General features: G+C 38.2%; 3 protein-coding genes across 3 annotated transcripts; 2 read left to right on the plus strand and 1 right to left on the minus strand.

Moving 5' to 3' along the window:
- Window positions 1–695: 695 nt before the first annotated feature.
- On the plus strand, window positions 696–2,535 carry LOC119079011. Its single transcript, XM_037186775.1, has 5 exons — window positions 696–793; window positions 879–931; window positions 992–1,178; window positions 1,687–1,780; window positions 2,139–2,535. Exons 1-5 carry the CDS (start codon window positions 719–721, stop codon window positions 2,276–2,278), a joined length of 549 nt encoding a protein of 182 aa, XP_037042670.1. The 5' UTR covers window positions 696–718; the 3' UTR covers window positions 2,279–2,535.
- Window positions 2,536–11,177: 8,642 nt separating this feature from the next.
- Window positions 11,178–13,193, plus strand: LOC119079092. The gene is made up of 5 exons (XM_037186909.1): window positions 11,178–11,353; window positions 11,873–11,993; window positions 12,062–12,248; window positions 12,314–12,926; window positions 12,998–13,193. Exons 2-5 carry the CDS (start codon window positions 11,874–11,876, stop codon window positions 13,113–13,115), a joined length of 1,038 nt encoding a protein of 345 aa, XP_037042804.1. The 5' UTR covers window positions 11,178–11,353; window position 11,873; the 3' UTR covers window positions 13,116–13,193.
- A 2,309-nt stretch (window positions 13,194–15,502) lies between these two features.
- LOC119079094 (annexin B9-like) lies at window positions 15,503–17,958 on the minus strand. The gene is made up of 6 exons (XM_037186911.1): window positions 17,779–17,958; window positions 16,515–16,836; window positions 16,282–16,442; window positions 15,994–16,219; window positions 15,748–15,929; window positions 15,503–15,648 (listed from the first exon to the last, which is right to left on the minus strand). Exons 1-6 carry the CDS (start codon window positions 17,836–17,838, stop codon window positions 15,595–15,597), a joined length of 1,005 nt encoding a protein of 334 aa, XP_037042806.1. The 5' UTR covers window positions 17,839–17,958; the 3' UTR covers window positions 15,503–15,594.

Below are 17,958 nucleotides of genomic sequence, written 5' to 3' on the forward strand. Positions count from 1 at the left end.
ATAAAAATGCCCACACCCTGGCCTATGCCCACGATCTCTGAAGCCCATTACGCCCATGCCCATGGGCATGAGGCATGGGCTGCGGGCAGCCCGCTTTTGCGGGCGGCCCACTCATCTCTATGCAAAATGTCAAAAAATATTTATTTGAATTATCGATGTAAATGTTTACCTGATTTCATTTTAAATAAAATGGCAGCACTGCAATGGAAAAATCAGATGATTATTCACTTCCATCTTGAAAATGACAAAACATTGACAGACGCTGATACCACACCTTTGACAGACGCCGATACCGCACCTTTGACATAATATTTCGACGCTCTAAACAAAAAATCCAAAATTATCGTCAGTTTCCAAGTGTCTTCCGAGTTGTTCATATCAAAAAAGAAAATGTCTCTAAAAATATTTTTGCGTAGGTCGCTGCAGACACCAAGCCAAAGCAATGAGACAACAACTAATCTCTGGAGACCGTACACAGATGCGCTTGATGTTGGACAATATAACCAGATTCGTCGATATAAAAACATTAATTTTGATCAGTTAGATTTAGCAGTCACAGAAAACCAGGTATTTACGACGCCCAGTTCAGAATGAATTTTTTTCACAATTTTATTGAATCTGAAGAGATTTTCTAGTGATGAGAGTCAAACACAGACATAGATTAGTAAAAAAGGCATTTTATTTACAGCAAAATAATATCTGGAGACCGTTTGCTGGCATGGATATCGACGTTGTTGAACAGAATAATGAATTGGTGGTGAATGAAGACGAATTGAAATCGAGTAAAGAACAGGTATGCATGACTCATTTTCTTCTCAGTCCAATATTCTTATGATAAAATAAAAGATAAGATTAGTCATACGTTATTGTCTTCGCAGATCCTGCCGCATCGAAAAAGAAAATATAACGAAGCTGAATGGAACAATTGCGAGTAAGCATAAAATTTGAAATTACAATATTTTCACGATTCTCAATTTAAAACTAATTTCAGGTCTGATCTTCTGCAAGCACAGCAAAATAATATTACGCAAAATGCACAGCAGTACGACCTGCCGCAACCGGTTGCCAAAATTGAACAGAAACATCGTTTGGCACAACAAGTGATGAAGCAAAGAAAGAAGAAAGAGGTCAAACATCCCATCAATTCCAGACGATCACTTAGACTGAAGTGTAAAAAGGTAATTGTTTCTCTCTAAAAATTTGTCTCTAGCATCGCCTGTCATACAAATCCATTCACAACGTCAGTTGCTTACAGCAACTTACTTGGAGTGAAGTGTAGCCTTTTGAAGTAGTTGCGAAAAATATTTTCTCTCTACAAAATTTGTGATTACTTTCGCAACTACTTCAGACGGCTCTTAGCCTTTTGATGCAGTTGCCAAAGTTATTGCAAAAAGACATTTTCCGCGTACGAATTTTGCAACTACTTCAGGCGGATGTTCAGTTCATGCTAGAAGAAGAACTGTGACGCTCGTCTTGTTCTATTAGTTTTTGATTCTTTTCATAGTCATTTTTCTGTAGCTTGTCGTCGAAAAGTGCTAGTGCCCAGTATCAATAAAACTTCGACCAATGCCGTAGTGGTGCCCAAGCCTCACTTGTCCTTAGAAGTCGGCGCCCCTAATTGACTTTCGTCCGTTCTTAGGTTCCGCTACTTAAACCTTTTGTTTAATTTTTCGTTTCTCATTTCAGGTGCGAGGTGATCTTCCCGTCAAGAAAGGCAATTCGTTGCCTAGACGCTCGAAGAGAAACGCTCGAAACGCTACAAGTGCAAGGGCTGTTGAAAGTAAGTTTTTATTAAAATTCAAAGAATGTTTTGCCATTAATTACGATTTAAGTCCGATGAAAATTCAAAATTTTAAGTCTCAAACACAAATGCAGCGTCAGAGTGCGTTGAAATTTATTTTTAATTCATTTGTTCATCACTTGGTTCACCCAAAATTCAGTAACTTATTGCGTGAATTCACAGCGGTTGGTCGAATCCAAAGTATATAAACACTGAAGATAATGCAATGCGCAGTTACGCACGGATCGCTACTTTCAGGCGAATTAAGATTGCATTACCTTCAGTGTTTACATGCTTTGAGTCGATCTCCTTACTCAAAAAATTTAGATCCGAAAATAAATTGAGATTTTGATTTCAGGTAACATGGTTCATCAGTGCAACGTGTGCAACAAGACTTATCGCAAAAGCGGCTTTTTAAGTCTACATTATCGTAGGTGTCATCCACAAATCATTTCAACGAAGACACCAGAAGTCGCGCGAAAAGGAGATAAGAAATAAATTGGACAAGATTTACCAACGCACTCCAAGAGTGCGTTGGATTTAGGGAATGCAGAACCGGTACCAGAACCGGTTACCTGAGAACCGTAACAAGGTTCTTTTTAGTCTGTAACCGGTTCCTACAAAAAAAAGTGAAAAAAAGCTCTTGTAACACCTAGGAAATTGTTACCACATACTCAAAAAAAAGAAAAAAAAAACAGCAATTTGGAAAACAAGCTATTGGATTCTAGAGTCGATCGCGACAAAATGTTAAATAAGAAAACTCTGTTCTGAATTACTTTAGGAACTTGATTTAATAACAGTGAAACTGGGCCAATTGTCAAGTGTGCCCTTTCTTTTGTTAATATTATTTATCTATAAATTATTTCAATAAATGGCTAGATTTTTAGCACTAAAAGTGAAAAACGGTGTTCGTATATGATAGATTATCTCTCTGTAGATTAAAGGCAATTGAGGAGTCAAGTAACCAAGAATAAAGATTAGTATGATTTGGATTTCACGCGTATAGTTAAGTCAAATCAATACTGTTCAGACGTTTTCAATAAACAAAAGAAGCATGGACGTCGTTGTGCAACGCATTCGAACATAAAGGCGTATCTAAGTGGATGTAGTTCGCCGTGAACTGTTAACGCTGAAAATTATGGAAACAGACAACCTTGAAAGTCACCTGAAATTCGACAAGGCTGTATTCTTTGAGGAGGTCACGCACATCGCAATTTTATTAGATACGCGGAAACACACCTTTAACATAAAAACAAATTCACCAAAATTGAATTTGTATGGCGTGGTGAATTTTTTGTATGAAATGTGGTGTGTAACCCGCGTATCTGCATCTGGGTCACATCGCAATTTTATTAGATACGCGGAAACACACCTTTAACATACAAACAAATTCAACAAAATTGAATTTGTATGGCGTGGTGATTTTTTTGTATGAGATGTGGTGTGTAACCCGCGTATCTGCATCTGCGTCACATCGCAATTTTATTAGATACGCTGAAACACACCTTTAACATACAAACAAATTCAACAAAATTGAATTTGTATGGCGTGGTGAATTTTTTGTATGAGATGTGGTGTGTAACCCGCGTATCTGCATCTGCGTCACATCGCAATTTTATTAGATACGCGGAAACACACCTTTAACATACAAACAAATTCAACAAAATCGAATTTGTATGGCGCGGTGAATTTTTTGTATGAAATGTGGTGTGTAGCCCGCGTATCTGCATCTGCGTCACATCGCAATTTTATTAGATACGCGGAAACACACCTTTAACATACAAACAAATTCAACAAAATTGAATTTGTATGGCGTGGTGAATTTTTTGTATGAAATGTGGTGTGTAGCCCGCGTATCTGCATCTGCGTCACATCGCAATTTTATTAGATACGTGGAAACACACCTTTAACAAACAAACAAATTCACCAAAATTGAATTTGTATGGCGTGATGAATTTTTTGTATGAAATGTGGTGTGTAGCCCGCGTATCTGCATCTGCGTCACATCGCAATTTTATTAGATACGCTGAAACACACCTTTAACATACAAACAAATTCAACAAAATTGAATTTGTATGGCGTGGTGAGTTTTTTGTATGAAATGTGGTGTGTAACCCGCGTATCTGCATCTGCGTCACATCGCAATTTTATTAGATACGCTGAAACACACCTTTAACATACAAACAAATTCAACAAAATTGAATTTGTATGGCGTGGTGAATTTTTTGTATGAAATGTGGTGTGTAGCCCGCGTATCTGCATCTGCGTCACATCGCAATTTTATTAGATACGCTGAAACACACCTTTAACATACAAACAAATTCAACAAAATTGAATTTGTATGGCGTGGTGAATTTTTTGTATGAAATGTGGTGTGTAACCCGCGTATCTGCATCTGCGTCACATCGCAATTTTATTAGATACGCGGAAACACACCTTTAACATACAAACAAATTCAACAAAATTGAATTTGTATGGCGTGATGAATTTTTTGTATGAAATGTGGTGTGTAGCCCGCGTATCTGCATCTGCGTCACATCGCGATTTTATTAGATACGCGGAAACACACCTTTAACATACAAACAAATCAACAAAATTGAATTTGTATGGCGTGGTGAATTTTTTGTATGAAATGTGGTGTGTAACCCGTGTATCTGCATCTGCGTGACATCGATAGGTCTGTTCCAAAAGCGTTGAGGTTTTGGCTCTGTGGATAATGATGCTCTTGTTCGTTTCGGCTTGTCAAAAATCATTTTCACCGAATACGAAGGAATAAGCCTAAATTATTTAAGAAATCTACAATCTATCGGTGCGAAGATGGAAGATAAAGACAAAATTTGCATGTTAAACAGATCACTAATCAATAAAGGAAGGGTTGGCTCAGTTCTAACGTGCTGGCCTTTCACCAAGAAACCCAGGATTCAATCCCGGTGGCAGCAAATTCTGACACGGAAGAAAGAGTGTTTCGATCTGCGAGATGATAGGTCATACCTTTTTGCATGTGAATATCTAGCGAATCGTAAATCAACTGAAATTAAACTTTTATGTTATTTTGTTCATCACTAGACATGCGGCTGTATGGTGGTGAAGCAACCACAATGCTGGTCTTACCCAAGGAAAGGAACAAGTATTAGTGTTGTGCAAGAACAAAACAAGTATAAAAACTTAAAATGATCACACTGCTAAACACTGTCTGGTTCTAATATAGAAATATCAAGAATCCCTTCGCTATTAATTTATCAATGTGTCTGCTGGTCTGCTTAATGGCACGAACGTTTGGTCGTTCGGAGGTTTGGTATAGATATTTCGGTATTTCTACATCAAACCAGACACCTCACATGTAGCAGATGAGCATTTGAAATTTTTATACTTCATTTGTTCTTGCACAACACTGGTACTTGTTTTTTTGCATGGGTAAAACATATTCCCATAATGTTTCTATAGAAATGGCCGAGATGTTACCTCTATCTGTCGAAGCTACGTCCCAGTGGCCAAATTATCATTGCTTCTACATGATTCCACACAAAATGCTTCTAGAATGAACATAGAAAACATTCGGAAGCTAACGAAATCACAATATTCACTGCATTTCTTTTGTAAAGATCACGGCAGAGTAAAGTTAACCAGGCAGGAGTGGACATTTGACAAGGGACCTGAATAATCTAGTAGCACTATATTTTTTGCGAATAAAGTTTTTCAATTTATGTCAGTGTTCATTTGAGTTTATTTTCGTACAGTGTATTAGGTCCCTTATTTGACGTTTCGAAAATGAACCGCTCCTGCCTGGTTTATTTTACTCTGCCGTGGTAAAGATAGATTGCTTGTTTTCGTTGTATGAACATCATGGACATACAATACAAACAATCCTAAGCGGTAGCTCTTATCACTAAAGCCTCCAAATTTGACACTTGTCAATAGGTTAGTTCCAAGGCTGTATGAATTCATCCACATAACCTTAATCTCAATAATATTTGTGTGTAAATCGCGTAGGCGACGTTGCTGTATTTGTATGACATATCACGTAAGCGACGTTGCTATGGATGAAATTGTCGTTGTTCGGGTTGTCAAAGTTCGTGTTTACAGTTACTTGGAACAAACCTATATGTTTCTTCCAAGGCCGTTCAAAATGTCAATCGTCATCCACAGAGAACTCAACACAACCTCACTTTGAAGTTTTAACGAAGAAATTTGTTTAAGTTGCGGTTATGTTTGCTTCTGTGGATGACGGTCGATTGTTTTCGGCCTGTCAAAATTCGTTTTTACCGTACGATGGACGAAACCTATTCAGTAGCAGTGCTGTGGTTTAATGAAAATCTAAAATTTTTATTTCAGTCTTTCATTCTTGAAATAAAAATCTAAATTGTTAAATGAAATTATTGTGTAATTAATTCGTAGGCCAATGCATTCAAGCTAAACCGATCGATTTTGAAGGATCGGCCCATACCTGATTTGTACATTCATTGTACAAACCACAACAACTCCCAAATTCGAAAACATGTCGAATTTGGTTTTTCTCTCCATGTACTTCCTTCCATTTCCTTGCTGGTTTGATTTTTGATTTCCGCACATTACGTCATTTGGGCCTGCGGTAAATAGTCCCATTCTCATTTAATGTTTAAGGAAGCGCTACGCTAAGTGAGGTTACTTTAGGCCATTTGTTGAACCCGATAGATTTGGTTAAATTTAAATGAAAAATGAGTTCGTCTGCAGGATGACCATACCTGGTTTATACTTTTATTGATTGATGTGCAAGCTTGCACGAAATTATTCATAAAATAATATGAACAAAATCAAAAATTATTGAATTTTGAAATATGTCGTATCGTATAACTGCACGCACGCCCAGCTGCAATAATTCTATCTACCCTAGGAGCTCGTTCAGGCACGAAATTTCTTTCACCGAGTTTCGTTCAGTTAACGATGACAGGTATAACTGTGAGGTTAGATTTCTCACGATGTATTTTGGTCGTGAAATGTTACCCAAATGTCATTAAAGAAGCAAATGTCATATAAGAAGTAAAATTTGAATTTACGATGGTTTGTGATGATGTACATTTTTAAGTGCAAACTGTAAACTGGACGGAAATGTTATTCCCAAACATTAAATTAAGAGGGCAGACTAGGTGTGAAGTAGGCTATATATTGAAAAATTGGTTTTAAAATTAATGTAGACCATTTAATGAAAATCTGTTCCAGCAATTAGATGAGCAATATGTTTATCTATCTCTAAAAAATGAAAAACGATTTACAATAAGCATCAGTTGGAAGAAAACCGATTTCCAAAAAAATATTGCATAGCCTAACTTTAAGCGACGTTCATATTTTGGAAATCGGTTTTCTTCCAACTGATGCTTATTGTAAATCGTTTTTCATTTTTTAGAGATAGATAAACATATTGCTCATCTAATTGCTGGAACAGATTTTCATTAAATGGTCTACATTAATTTTAAAACCAATTTTTCAATATATGGCCTACTTCACACCTAGTCTACCCTCTTAAGCAAAAATTTCCATTTCGCCCATGGTTTATATATTGTGGCTGGGACATTGTGTAGAGCGAATCTTTATTCTCGGAAACTATGGTTCAAGTTATTTGTCACCCGCCCGTGTGCATTAGGTGAAAATTTTGTAGTTATATGGAGGCGACTTAAACTTAGTTCCTGGGACTAATCTTTTCGCAGAAGATTTGGAAATGGCAGAAAACATTCCGACTTTTAAGTGATGATCAAACTGGCATGGTGGCATGAACACAGAAACTCAAAATCGGCCTGCGATTATTGACCTGATTGGTGAATATTTTCATGATATTTAATCTAGATTTGGGACAAAATACCAAAGGATTGCAGCTGCAACTTCAGCTCGCCTTTGATCGTCGGATTGTGTGAAATTGACGATTTATTTTGTAGTGAGCGACACTTTCGCAAGGCTGTAAACGGGATGGTCACGCAGACCGCCATTTTATTAGATAAAATTTTTGTATGCAATTCACCATGCATCAAGTGTGGTGTGTCACCCGCGTATCTGTATCTGCGTGTACTCCCCTTGCACTTTCGTAGGGAAATATTGTCTCCGTCACTTAATTATGTTCTTTAATTCAAAAATACGTCGGTTTACCAATTCGGGCCAGCCCATAAAGCAATCAATGAAATGTAAAGTAGGAGTACATGCCATGTAGAGTTACGGCGAAATTGGATTTTATCGTTCGGTACACCTCCACATCTTCACAAGTTGCTTTCATTATAAAAAAAAATTCAAGTTCCAATAATCCAAATGTTAAATTTCTTTATGTAGAAATATTAAACTAAAAGTTCAGCAGTATTAAGTCTGCTCAATTAAAAATCGTCTTTTTTTTATTATTATTATTATTCTCCATTCAAAAAACATTGAAGGCTCAGAGCCTGTACATGTTTACTTTTAAATCATTTAAATGCTACTCTCAATCAACTAAAATTAAATCCATTATAAATCAATCAATTACATAGAAAAATAAAACGAAAACGAGCCATCAGAACAGTCGGAGCGTTTGCTGCGACTGAGCCCCGTACAAACCCGTATATCTATTGCGTACGTGACCCTAGTGCGTCTATCACCCTACTTTGACCGTAAGCCTATTGCGCCGGTTAATGTAGTTAAAGTAAAATTATTATGTAATGTGTACATCTTATAAATTGCGCATAGCGCAATTACGAAGCCCCGTACGACGTTCCTTTCAAATGAAACAAAAATTTCAAATCGCCCTAAAAATTTTATTTTTTTGAAGTGCCTAGTGTCGGCCTCAGTCCGAGGACCCAAATTTAAAAATTTTTTCAACTACATTCTATTCGGCCTTTGATTACCTTCCAAATGAAACAAAAATTACGAAAAACGGATGAAATTTGCTCGAGTTATATGTAAAATACACATAGGGCCCTAGTAGTGGCCTTAGTCCAGGGACCCAAATTTAATTTTTTTTCAAGAACATTCTATTCGGCCTTTGATTACCTTCCAAATGAAACAAAAATTACGAAAACGGATGAAATTTACTCGAGTTATATGTGAAATACACATAGGGCCCTAGTAGCATTTCACTTCTAAGGCCCTAACTCACGGTCCACTCACCCGATTTTAAAAAACTTTTTTTTCCTGGAATGGTATTGACAATACCTATCATTTGCCGTGTCATCTACATTTCCATCGTTTATTTTGCCATAAATATCACCAAAACACCTTAAATCACTTAGGTGGTCCTAACTCACGAAGGGCCGACCCGAATATGCCCATCTTCGAACTTAGCCTCACTATTTCGACTATCTTTCAGGGAAAATTTATTTTTTTGAAATCTGATTTGATTTACTCAAGATATCGACGTGACGGACAGACAGACGGACAGACAAAATTTTTATTGCAGATTCGTCATCTATGAACATAGGCAAACACTTTGCCCTTACCGTCTGCTTCGAATTCCATCAATTACACACGGCATCGTAATCCTATAAGCCCCTTCGTACTTCGTACGGGGCTAAAAACAAACAAAAATTAAATCAATAAATCGAAAAAACTAAGAAATTAGTTAAACAAAAAAGAAAAAAAAATATCTAAATCAAATGAATCTAATCAAAATTAAAATTAAATTGAAATTCGTTTAAATAGAAAACAGGGAAAAAAAATCTAGCCAAAGCAGAATAACGTCTAAGCGCAAGAAACGACGGAGCTGTACTTTCACCAACTGAAGACATAGTCAAGAGATGATCGGAAAATATCGAATAGATGACTTTTCAGATCGCGCTTGAACGCTGTTACGCTATTTGAGTCACGTAATGCCGATGGTAAACTGTTAAAGAAACAAAAACCACGGACTTCTATTGCCTGCCGTCCAAAGCCGGTTCGGGAAAACGAAGGATGAAGGAGATCTCTTCCTCTTGTCGAGTGGTCGTGAATGTCACCATTCGTTCTCAACTCAACATCATGCTTCATCAGGTCGTTCTTCAGAGAAAAAACTAGCGTCGCTGTCTGAAGGGCATTGAAATGATGGATCGGTAGAATCGATCCATTGAACTAGTCTTTGACAGAATCTCTGGAATTCAAACCGTGCATATTACGCAGTGCTCTTTTCTGGAGCAGCAACATATCATTCAATGCACCAACTGGTGCCGTATTCCAAATCGGATTCAAGTAATTTAAGTGCGAATGCACGAACGAAAAATATAAATTGAACAGAGCTCGCCTTGGTATCAGAAACCTCAGACGCCTGAAAACACCGACGATTGGTGAGATTTTCCTAATGACTTTGGTCAAGTGGTCATTCCACGTGAAGCTTTCATTAATGTAGAGCCCTAGGTACTTCACAACTCTCTTCCGCGAAAGAGGTTCACCATCGCAGATCAGCTCAAAATCCTCTGAAGATTCCACGAGGTTACGATTGAACAAGACGTAATTAGACTTCGATGCATTGACAAACAAGCAATTCTGAGATGACCAATAATTCAGTAAACAAAGATCACTCTGCATCATCGACCGAAGGTCGTTAGGTGATCGCGTTGCATATTTGAAAGTCGTATCGTCGGCGTACAGGTAAAGAGTTCCTTTAAAATTCAACTTAAACAAGTCGTACAGAAACACAATGAACAAAAGAGATGATAATGCAGAGCCTTGGGGGACTCCACAAATCACCTCTTTTGGTGTGCTTTCAGTGCCTGCCACACTAACGAACTGCCTTCTGCCAGTCAAGTAATTCTTTATGAGATCATATGACTTACCACTTAGACCCATGCATTGTAGTTTATTCAGAAGAATGGAATGGTTTTACCGAATCAAACGCTTTTTTAAAGTCAACAAAAAGACAGCCGACTTGTAGTCTTTCATTTAAATTTCGTCTCAACCTCGTACACAAATCCAAACAGCACGCTAGAGTGTTTGATTTCTTCAAGAACCCAAACTGCTTCATGTTAAAAAAACCCTCGGAGTCAAGTTTGGCATACAATTGCTCATAACGAATTCTCTCAACCAGCTTTGACAACACTGAGAGCAGTGAAATCGGTCTGTAATTGCCCATTTCAGTCGTGTCACCCCCCTTAGACAACACAATTACCTTCGCGTGTTTCAAAACGTCGTCATAACGCGATTCACAGATGCACCTATTGATCAAGGACGTAAGACAGTTCAGCAGAAGCACCTTGTAACGTTTCTTGAATCCTGAAATAAAAAGTTATGCAAAAGTAAACACACTGAGTGAAGAATTTTTCGTTCCTGAACGAGCCCCTAACGAGAGAAACAAACCTTCCTCCTGCCATACAGTTATTCATTTTAACATTCAAATTTAAAAAAAATCGTTTATTTTGGCGCAAATTGAACACTAGCGTCACCGGCTCAAAATGTCATTTCGGCGTTGTTTGTCATGGAACACTTTGACACTCGATGTCATCACTGCTTTCACCACAAAAACAATAGCATATTCACCATTTTCATTTTCAATTTGCTGGTGGTTCAATTCGATTCCTCCAGCTTGTTTGTAGCCGTAATAAAGTGTTCTGAACATTTTAATTTTATCAATTGCGTAGACAGTGTTCGCTGAACATTCAACAAAAGGAGTAATAGGTGAGCATCTTCGATTCCATTTGCCAAATTCCATCGACCGAATCAGCGGCCAAACTAACGTTTCTTTTTGTATACGGGACCTTGGTTCTGATTGGTTCGTATTGTTTTGCAATTGTCTTATAAATAGAAGTAACTGGATAAAGCAGAGACGCCTCCGACGCTCTTTTAATCGAAAATCTAACCCAAACATTTTCGGTTTTCAACTGTTTGATCGTGACACCGGACGTCGAGTAACATCTTTCAATCGCTTAATCTAGACATTTCCAGGAAGTGAAGGAACGCCTATAGGTTCGCTATGATCTGTATACGTTAAAATCATATTACAAAACGCCAGACCTAACGTGACATTTTCATATGAATGACCCGTTCTGCAGTTTATTCTATGGCATTCGTCTTGTCTGTGTTATGTCACAAATGAATCTTCACCGACACTGACGCTTCTGCATATTCAAAGAGTTCTCCTCACGTCCATGCACTTCCTGTTGATGTTCCGCTGAAATTTCTTTTCGTTTGTTTCAGAATGCAATCGCTACCAACGGAACGAAAACGAAATCAACGCAAATCGCCACTGACACCGAAAAAATCATTCCGAAAAGAAGATTCACCACCAGTCGCGATGCGTGTGGGTGGACGAGTGAAGGTAACGAGATCAATTTTCGAATATTTCCTTCGAATGGTTCGGGATTTTTACATTGAAAATCATTTCAGAAAGCAAAAGTTCCGTTCGATCCGTCTGATGCTGTAACAAAGCGACGACAAACGGATTCGTGTTTGTCTATGAAAAGAGTTGCAGTTGGCAAAGACAGTCCCGTCGCACAATACAGCTGCTTTAATTGTAAAAAGTATGATAAGCCGGAGAACTTAGTTAACTGTAAGGCCGGCTGTTCGACTCATAGTAAGTTCAATTGCAGTCACGCGAGTACGTCGACGGTTTGACTTAATAAACTTCGAATATTCCAGTTCATCTCAATTGTCTGCAATCGATTTGCGAAAACTTTGGGAAAAATGAAGAACAGTCCTGGGAATGTAACAGCTGTCAATCATGCACCGTTTGCAATAAAGGCTCTTCTCCCCAGAAACCCATTCTGAAATGCTATAACTGCTTCGCACACTTTCACGCAAAATGTCACGGCTCCGAGGACAAAATCAAAATCATCAAAGAGAATCGATTCTGCTGCGGCATTTGCGGCAAACACCCGAAACGAGTGTCAACACCGAGCCGAACTGTGACGGAAAAGCCGCGAGCATTCGCTCAACGGCGTGTGAAACCAACCGGTGCGGATAACAAATCGTCTGGCGGCGGTTTTCTCGGATTCAATGCAGACGAAGTGATCGAAACATCGTCATCGGATGAGGACGAATCCAATGATTTGGTTCAAACTGCACGCGTTCAACGACCGGCGCAAAATCGAATGCCACAACGGCATCCGAGCGGCACTGATGACGATGTGAGCAGTATAGATGCGTCCGATTGGTCAATTGAACAAGTTTTCAAATATTTTAAGAATATTTTTCCGAGACACGCGCACGTCTTCAAAGATCACGAGATCGATGGACCATCGCTCTATCTACTGTAATAACCATTTTGTGCCTTATGCAGTTGAGAGTGTCGGCTCTAACTTTAATTTACTTTTCCAATTGCAGAAAACGAGGTGACATCGTCAAAGGGTTTGACATTAAAATTGGACCGGCGCTGAAAATTTACGGCCATATATTGAAGCTGCAAACAAAGAACAACGACCCAACACTGTCGTGGCACTGATTGAAAACGAAAAGGTTCATCGATATTGCATATTTTTGACGTAAAGTCTGAAGATTTATAATAAAAACGACAAATGAAACGAAATGTCTGTTCTTTCTCCAATCTCTTCAAGATTGTATGTGTATATTAGAATCTAAATTAGTTTGACGAGGTTTTTTCAACGAAGACGTTTTTCTCATCTGCCTTTATCCTCTGACACTCCTTGTTCATCCTTTCATAAGAACAAAAGACTGAAACCACTGCTCATAGATTTGTGAGGCCATGGTAGAACAAAGCGAACAGCATGAGTATTCGTATAAGTGCAGCAATAAGGGTTTCTGGTTGTTGTAGCATTTCTTACTTGAAAAGGTTGTTTTCAAATCGATTGAATCGCGCAGAAACTTTCAGTTGACTTAAAAAATTCGGAAGACTTTGGAAATTCTCTCAATCGTCTTCTATATTTGTCATTTGTAGAAACTCTGTTCTGATCAACAACAGGAACGGATTGCAGTCTTCTCATTTGCGTTTGTGTTATCGTAATTTCAAAATTATTCTTGACCAAATCAATAGTGCGACTTGTTGGACATTGTCTGCTACAATGTGGTTCTGCTACAATCCATTCGTTTATTTTGTTGTATTGTTCACTTGTAAATGTAGGGACGGTCTTCGACATAGTTATACGGCTAACACCTGTATCGGCTGATCCATTTTGTGATTATGATCAAAGCGACGTAAGTCTTCAATGGTGTTTTGGATTTCATTCGAAACAGGTGGATTATTGGCCGTTGCAAGTGTAACATTTTCCAGAGGCTGAAATTTAGTTAAGAGTGATATCGCCAAAACTTGAACCAATTTTGGTGAAAATCAATACAATGGTTCGGCGATCCAGGCAAGCTATAGCTCGTTTGAATCGTCTTTCACTTCTAAGAAACAGGGATCTTTTGCTTTTTCGGTTAGTTTCCCATTTTCGGGGTGAACACGTGAAAAGTGATAGCATGTCAAGGGGTGGTGAAAACAGTTTTTTTTGTGATAGCTCAAGATAGACATGTTTCTAAAAGTTGAAAATTTGTAGGAATATAGGCCTTTGACAGACCTTCATAAAGAGTATAATCATCGGTATGGGCCGCCACCCGTTCTGGACTTACGACTCAAAATATGGTCAATGTTTGGACAGCCCCACTGGCTTGCAACAGAATTTATCCGCGGAACTGACTATAGGGTTTTGTAGCTGGCCGTACCCTCTTTCGTTCCACATATAATAAACCTCAGATAAATTCTGTTGCAAGCCATAAAGTTAGTCGAAGTAAACTGTCGCTCCAGGAGACCCATATTTTTCAGTGTTTTCAACTTGTTTTTGGTCTTCAAACAGGCTGGAACGATGGAAATGAAATAAACTAAATTAAAATTTTACATGTTCAGCTCGAAATTGTCCTAAACCGAGCGAACATTGGTCTTGAAAATGTTGCTTTCCTCCTACTTCGTAGTAGGTGGAAAACCTCCTTTCTTTGACTTCACAAAATGAACAGAAACTCAATTGCTTGCTATGAATGTAGGTTTATTGTAAAGCACAAATTCCAGTTTCTCTGCATAGATGACGCATTTATCCATGACAGAGTAAAGCTTATTTTACTCTGCCGTGATTTATCGCGAAACTCATGCTTGATGGCACATTGTTTTGCTTCACTGCCGAAGTCGACAAAAAAATATATTTTTACAGAGTCGGTTAAGGCAGACTTTAATGCTGAGAAAGATCATTTGCGACAATGCAAAAGCATTTGGATGTGATGAGACAAAGCACCTAACAGGATAATAGAGGTTTTTACACGTCAAATAGAGTATTTTTTTGATACCAATAATACCATTAGCAGCCTTAATGGTAATTTTGCAATGACATTATGAAAAAAAGGTATGGAAATATTCGCATACTTCGATTAAAGTACTACTTTATTTTTTTCTATTACCCTGCTAGGTGCTTTGGATGAGAAGACGCTTAAAAAAATAGAAAATTCATCACAAGGACCAACCTAAATAGAGCACAGTCAGTTGTCGAATGGATTTAACGTTTGAGTCGCTTGCTCATTCGGTTTTTGCGCTACTTTTTATTCCAGGAGATTCACTGCAACTTTATCAAAGATCAAAATTTTGACCACTGGCAGTGCGATCGCATACCACAATTTTATGTGCAAACTTCGCGAAACATGGTAATTTTTGAATTTGTTGTTGAGAAAACGAATAAGCTGAAAATTCTGAGTTGCGTTTTCCATAGTAATCCGATCGGATATCGATGTTCACCATAGGCTAAACGATATAAAACGCCGGATAATTGTCGATCCCATCAACGCACAATTGTTCGTGTTTTTTTGCCCTGAGTCTAGTCGAAAAATCCTAATAAAAAGAATTGATTTTACTTCAAAAGTTTTATTTATTTTCTCACAAAACTGAGCTCAATTTAAACGCCACACTTGTGTCGTAATTCGATTGAAATTCGATTGTAAAAAGCTCAATTTGAAGCCACCAAGAGCAATATGTCTCTGTAATCGCCGGATGTAGCATCCTGTTGGAATTCGAATGAAAAATTTTGTTACACGTTTGGGATGATGACGATGTTCATGCCTCATTAATTTTACCAGCGACTGATCGTGATCACACATACCTTGATCGACGACTCCAAACTCTTTCCGGTTTTGTTGAAGAACCCTCTTTCAATGTCGCCTAAATCAACTTCAGATCGACTGACAATAATTCGAATCAAAGTCTTGTGATTTGGAAAGTAACCGGTCAGTGCATTCTGCAGACGGTCCACAAAGAAATTCACTTTCGATTTGGACCATTCAACTGCATGAAACAATCCGAGTCACATTAAATGGGAAAGAGTGAAATTTTACAATGTTCAACTAACTGATAGCCGAATATCCAGCTTTTGTCCATCCGCTGAATTTTTCATTGATTGCGCTCTCGATATTATGTTCGGAAATTTTTTCGTATTCCTTGAATATTTGGGTAAGTTGTGGGAAGGAACGAGTAACCAAAATGGAATTGAAAAGGTCCGGATCAGAACCCGGTTGACCGGCACCAGCTTCAAACAACGCAATCGCATCGGTTACAGCAGTACTATTATCCACTTGCTAATACAAAAACTCTAAATTTGGTCAAAAAAAAGCTGCCCCAATGTTGTGACCAAACTTACCGGATTTTCGTTACGATTACCCTGAACTAAAGAGACGCATAGCCTTTGAAACTGTCCACTTGTGTCTCCCTTCAAGTCAGACTCTAATGAATTGCCATACGTTTGTTGATACAGTTGAGAAACGGTTCTGACGTCGCTATTAGACAGAGCAACAAGAATTTCTAACCAAAAGAGATAAATTTTCATTGGATGACTACCCACTACCCAGCAATATCCCATCCCATTAATCATACCAATAATTGCTTCTTCGTCCGTTCCCATACCAGCAACGGCATCGTGTAATTCATTTGCATAAAACTGAAGGGATGGTGTCACTAATGCCACAATAGTATCTTCGAACTTTCCACTCAACTCTGATTTCAATTCGTCGACCAAGTCCTTGCCATACGCAGTTTTAAAAGACTTTTCAATTTCTAAACGTTGCTCGTTGCTTCTTCTACCAAAGAGTTCGATAATAGACGTTTCGTCTGTGCCGAAACCTTTCATGGCTTTCTGTAGAACTGCAGCATCTTTGACAGGGTTGAATCCATTAGCTGATCGAACAGTTGGTGAACCCTGAAGATAAGGCATTGACCGTTTTGAATATCGATAGTGACCTTTCATGAAGCACTTTTACGGAAAAAGTGTGTTTTAAAAAAATTAGATATATCAGGGAATAGATCAGTGTCGAATAGCGGTTTCTTCTCTCAAAAAGTGTCAAATGAGTTGTCAATTTCACAAAGCTAACCTCAAAAGATGTTTCGTTCACAGAGCCGCCCCTTGAAATGTATGAAAATTTGTGTGGCATCTCACCATCCAATACTTTTTTTGTTCGATTTGAGGTTAGCTTTGTGAAAATGACAACTTATTTGACAGCTCAAACGACATTGACAATGATCTATTTAGTCTCAAATTCTTGACGACCCGATACCTTCCTAGGTATGTGTTCCACGGCTTCGGGCAGAACTTTGGGAAACATTTTTTTTGTACAATTTTCTTTAAGAAATGTTTGTATTCAGGCGCTGAATCCGTCACTTAAAATTATATCAGTTGTTTTGAAAGTATGCACAGCACAGGGACTTGCGTCACATTTCCCTTATGCGAGGTTTTTACTAATATTTATTTTGTATCAGGGACTGTTCACGAATGACGAAACGCGGTTAGACGGAGGCGATATTCGCGAAAACGTCATGGGTCCTTCCATATCAATACAGTGTGGATTTGAGCAATATTTCTTCGTACTGTCACTGATTGACGCTGTCGGCAAGTCGAAGTCGGTCTTCTGTGACATCACTAACTTTTGCTGGGATGACTAGAAAAATATTCGCGCAATCTATCAACATCAACAAAGTGGAACAGTTTAATTAGTGTAGATCGCGGCAGATAGCTACTTGACTCCAACATACGCAATTGCCACACATGCCAGAGTGGCATTGCCAGTACTGACTGTTTCGTCAAGAGGACTAAATTTTTGGTGGTTTACATTGGCATTGGCCTTTATAACAAATATGTTTTTACCTGACCATTTACTGTATTTCTGGCAATAAAGAATATTAAAACCAACGAAGTGCACTTCATATTTTAAAAATAATTTCGATAATTGAAAAAAAAAAACTTCCAACTCACTGGATGTTACCTTCTTATACAACTGTCTAAGAATTACCAAATATGTTAAAATGCGGTAATTTTCTGTGTTAA

Source organism: Bradysia coprophila, unplaced genomic scaffold (genome assembly GCF_014529535.1).
Source record: "Bradysia coprophila strain Holo2 unplaced genomic scaffold, BU_Bcop_v1 contig_297, whole genome shotgun sequence".
Taxonomy (NCBI): domain Eukaryota; kingdom Metazoa; phylum Arthropoda; class Insecta; order Diptera; family Sciaridae; genus Bradysia; species Bradysia coprophila.

Coding starts and splice junctions, on each gene's coding strand:
- LOC119079011 (XM_037186775.1), top strand. CDS start 719: ATGGATATCGACGTTGTTGAACAGAATAATGAATTGGTGGTGAATGAA. Junction 932..991: donor GCTGAATGGAACAATTGCGA/GTAAGCATAAAA, acceptor AACTAATTTCAG/GTCTGATCTTCTGCAAGCAC. Junction 1,781..2,138: donor AAGTGCAAGGGCTGTTGAAA/GTAAGTTTTTAT, acceptor TTTTGATTTCAG/GTAACATGGTTCATCAGTGC.
- LOC119079092 (XM_037186909.1), top strand. CDS start 11,874: ATGCAATCGCTACCAACGGAACGAAAACGAAATCAACGCAAATCGCCA. Junction 12,249..12,313: donor GGCCGGCTGTTCGACTCATA/GTAAGTTCAATT, acceptor CGAATATTCCAG/TTCATCTCAATTGTCTGCAA. Junction 12,927..12,997: donor GGACCATCGCTCTATCTACT/GTAATAACCATT, acceptor TTCCAATTGCAG/AAAACGAGGTGACATCGTCA.
- LOC119079094 (XM_037186911.1), bottom strand. CDS start 17,838: ATGAAGTGCACTTCGTTGGTTTTAATATTCTTTATTGCCAGAAATACA. Junction 16,837..17,778: donor GAAATACAGTAAATGGTCAG/GTAAAAACATAT, acceptor CCTTATCTTCAG/GGTTCACCAACTGTTCGATC. Junction 15,930..15,993: donor AGCTGGATATTCGGCTATCA/GTTAGTTGAACA, acceptor TGTTTCATGCAG/TTGAATGGTCCAAATCGAAA.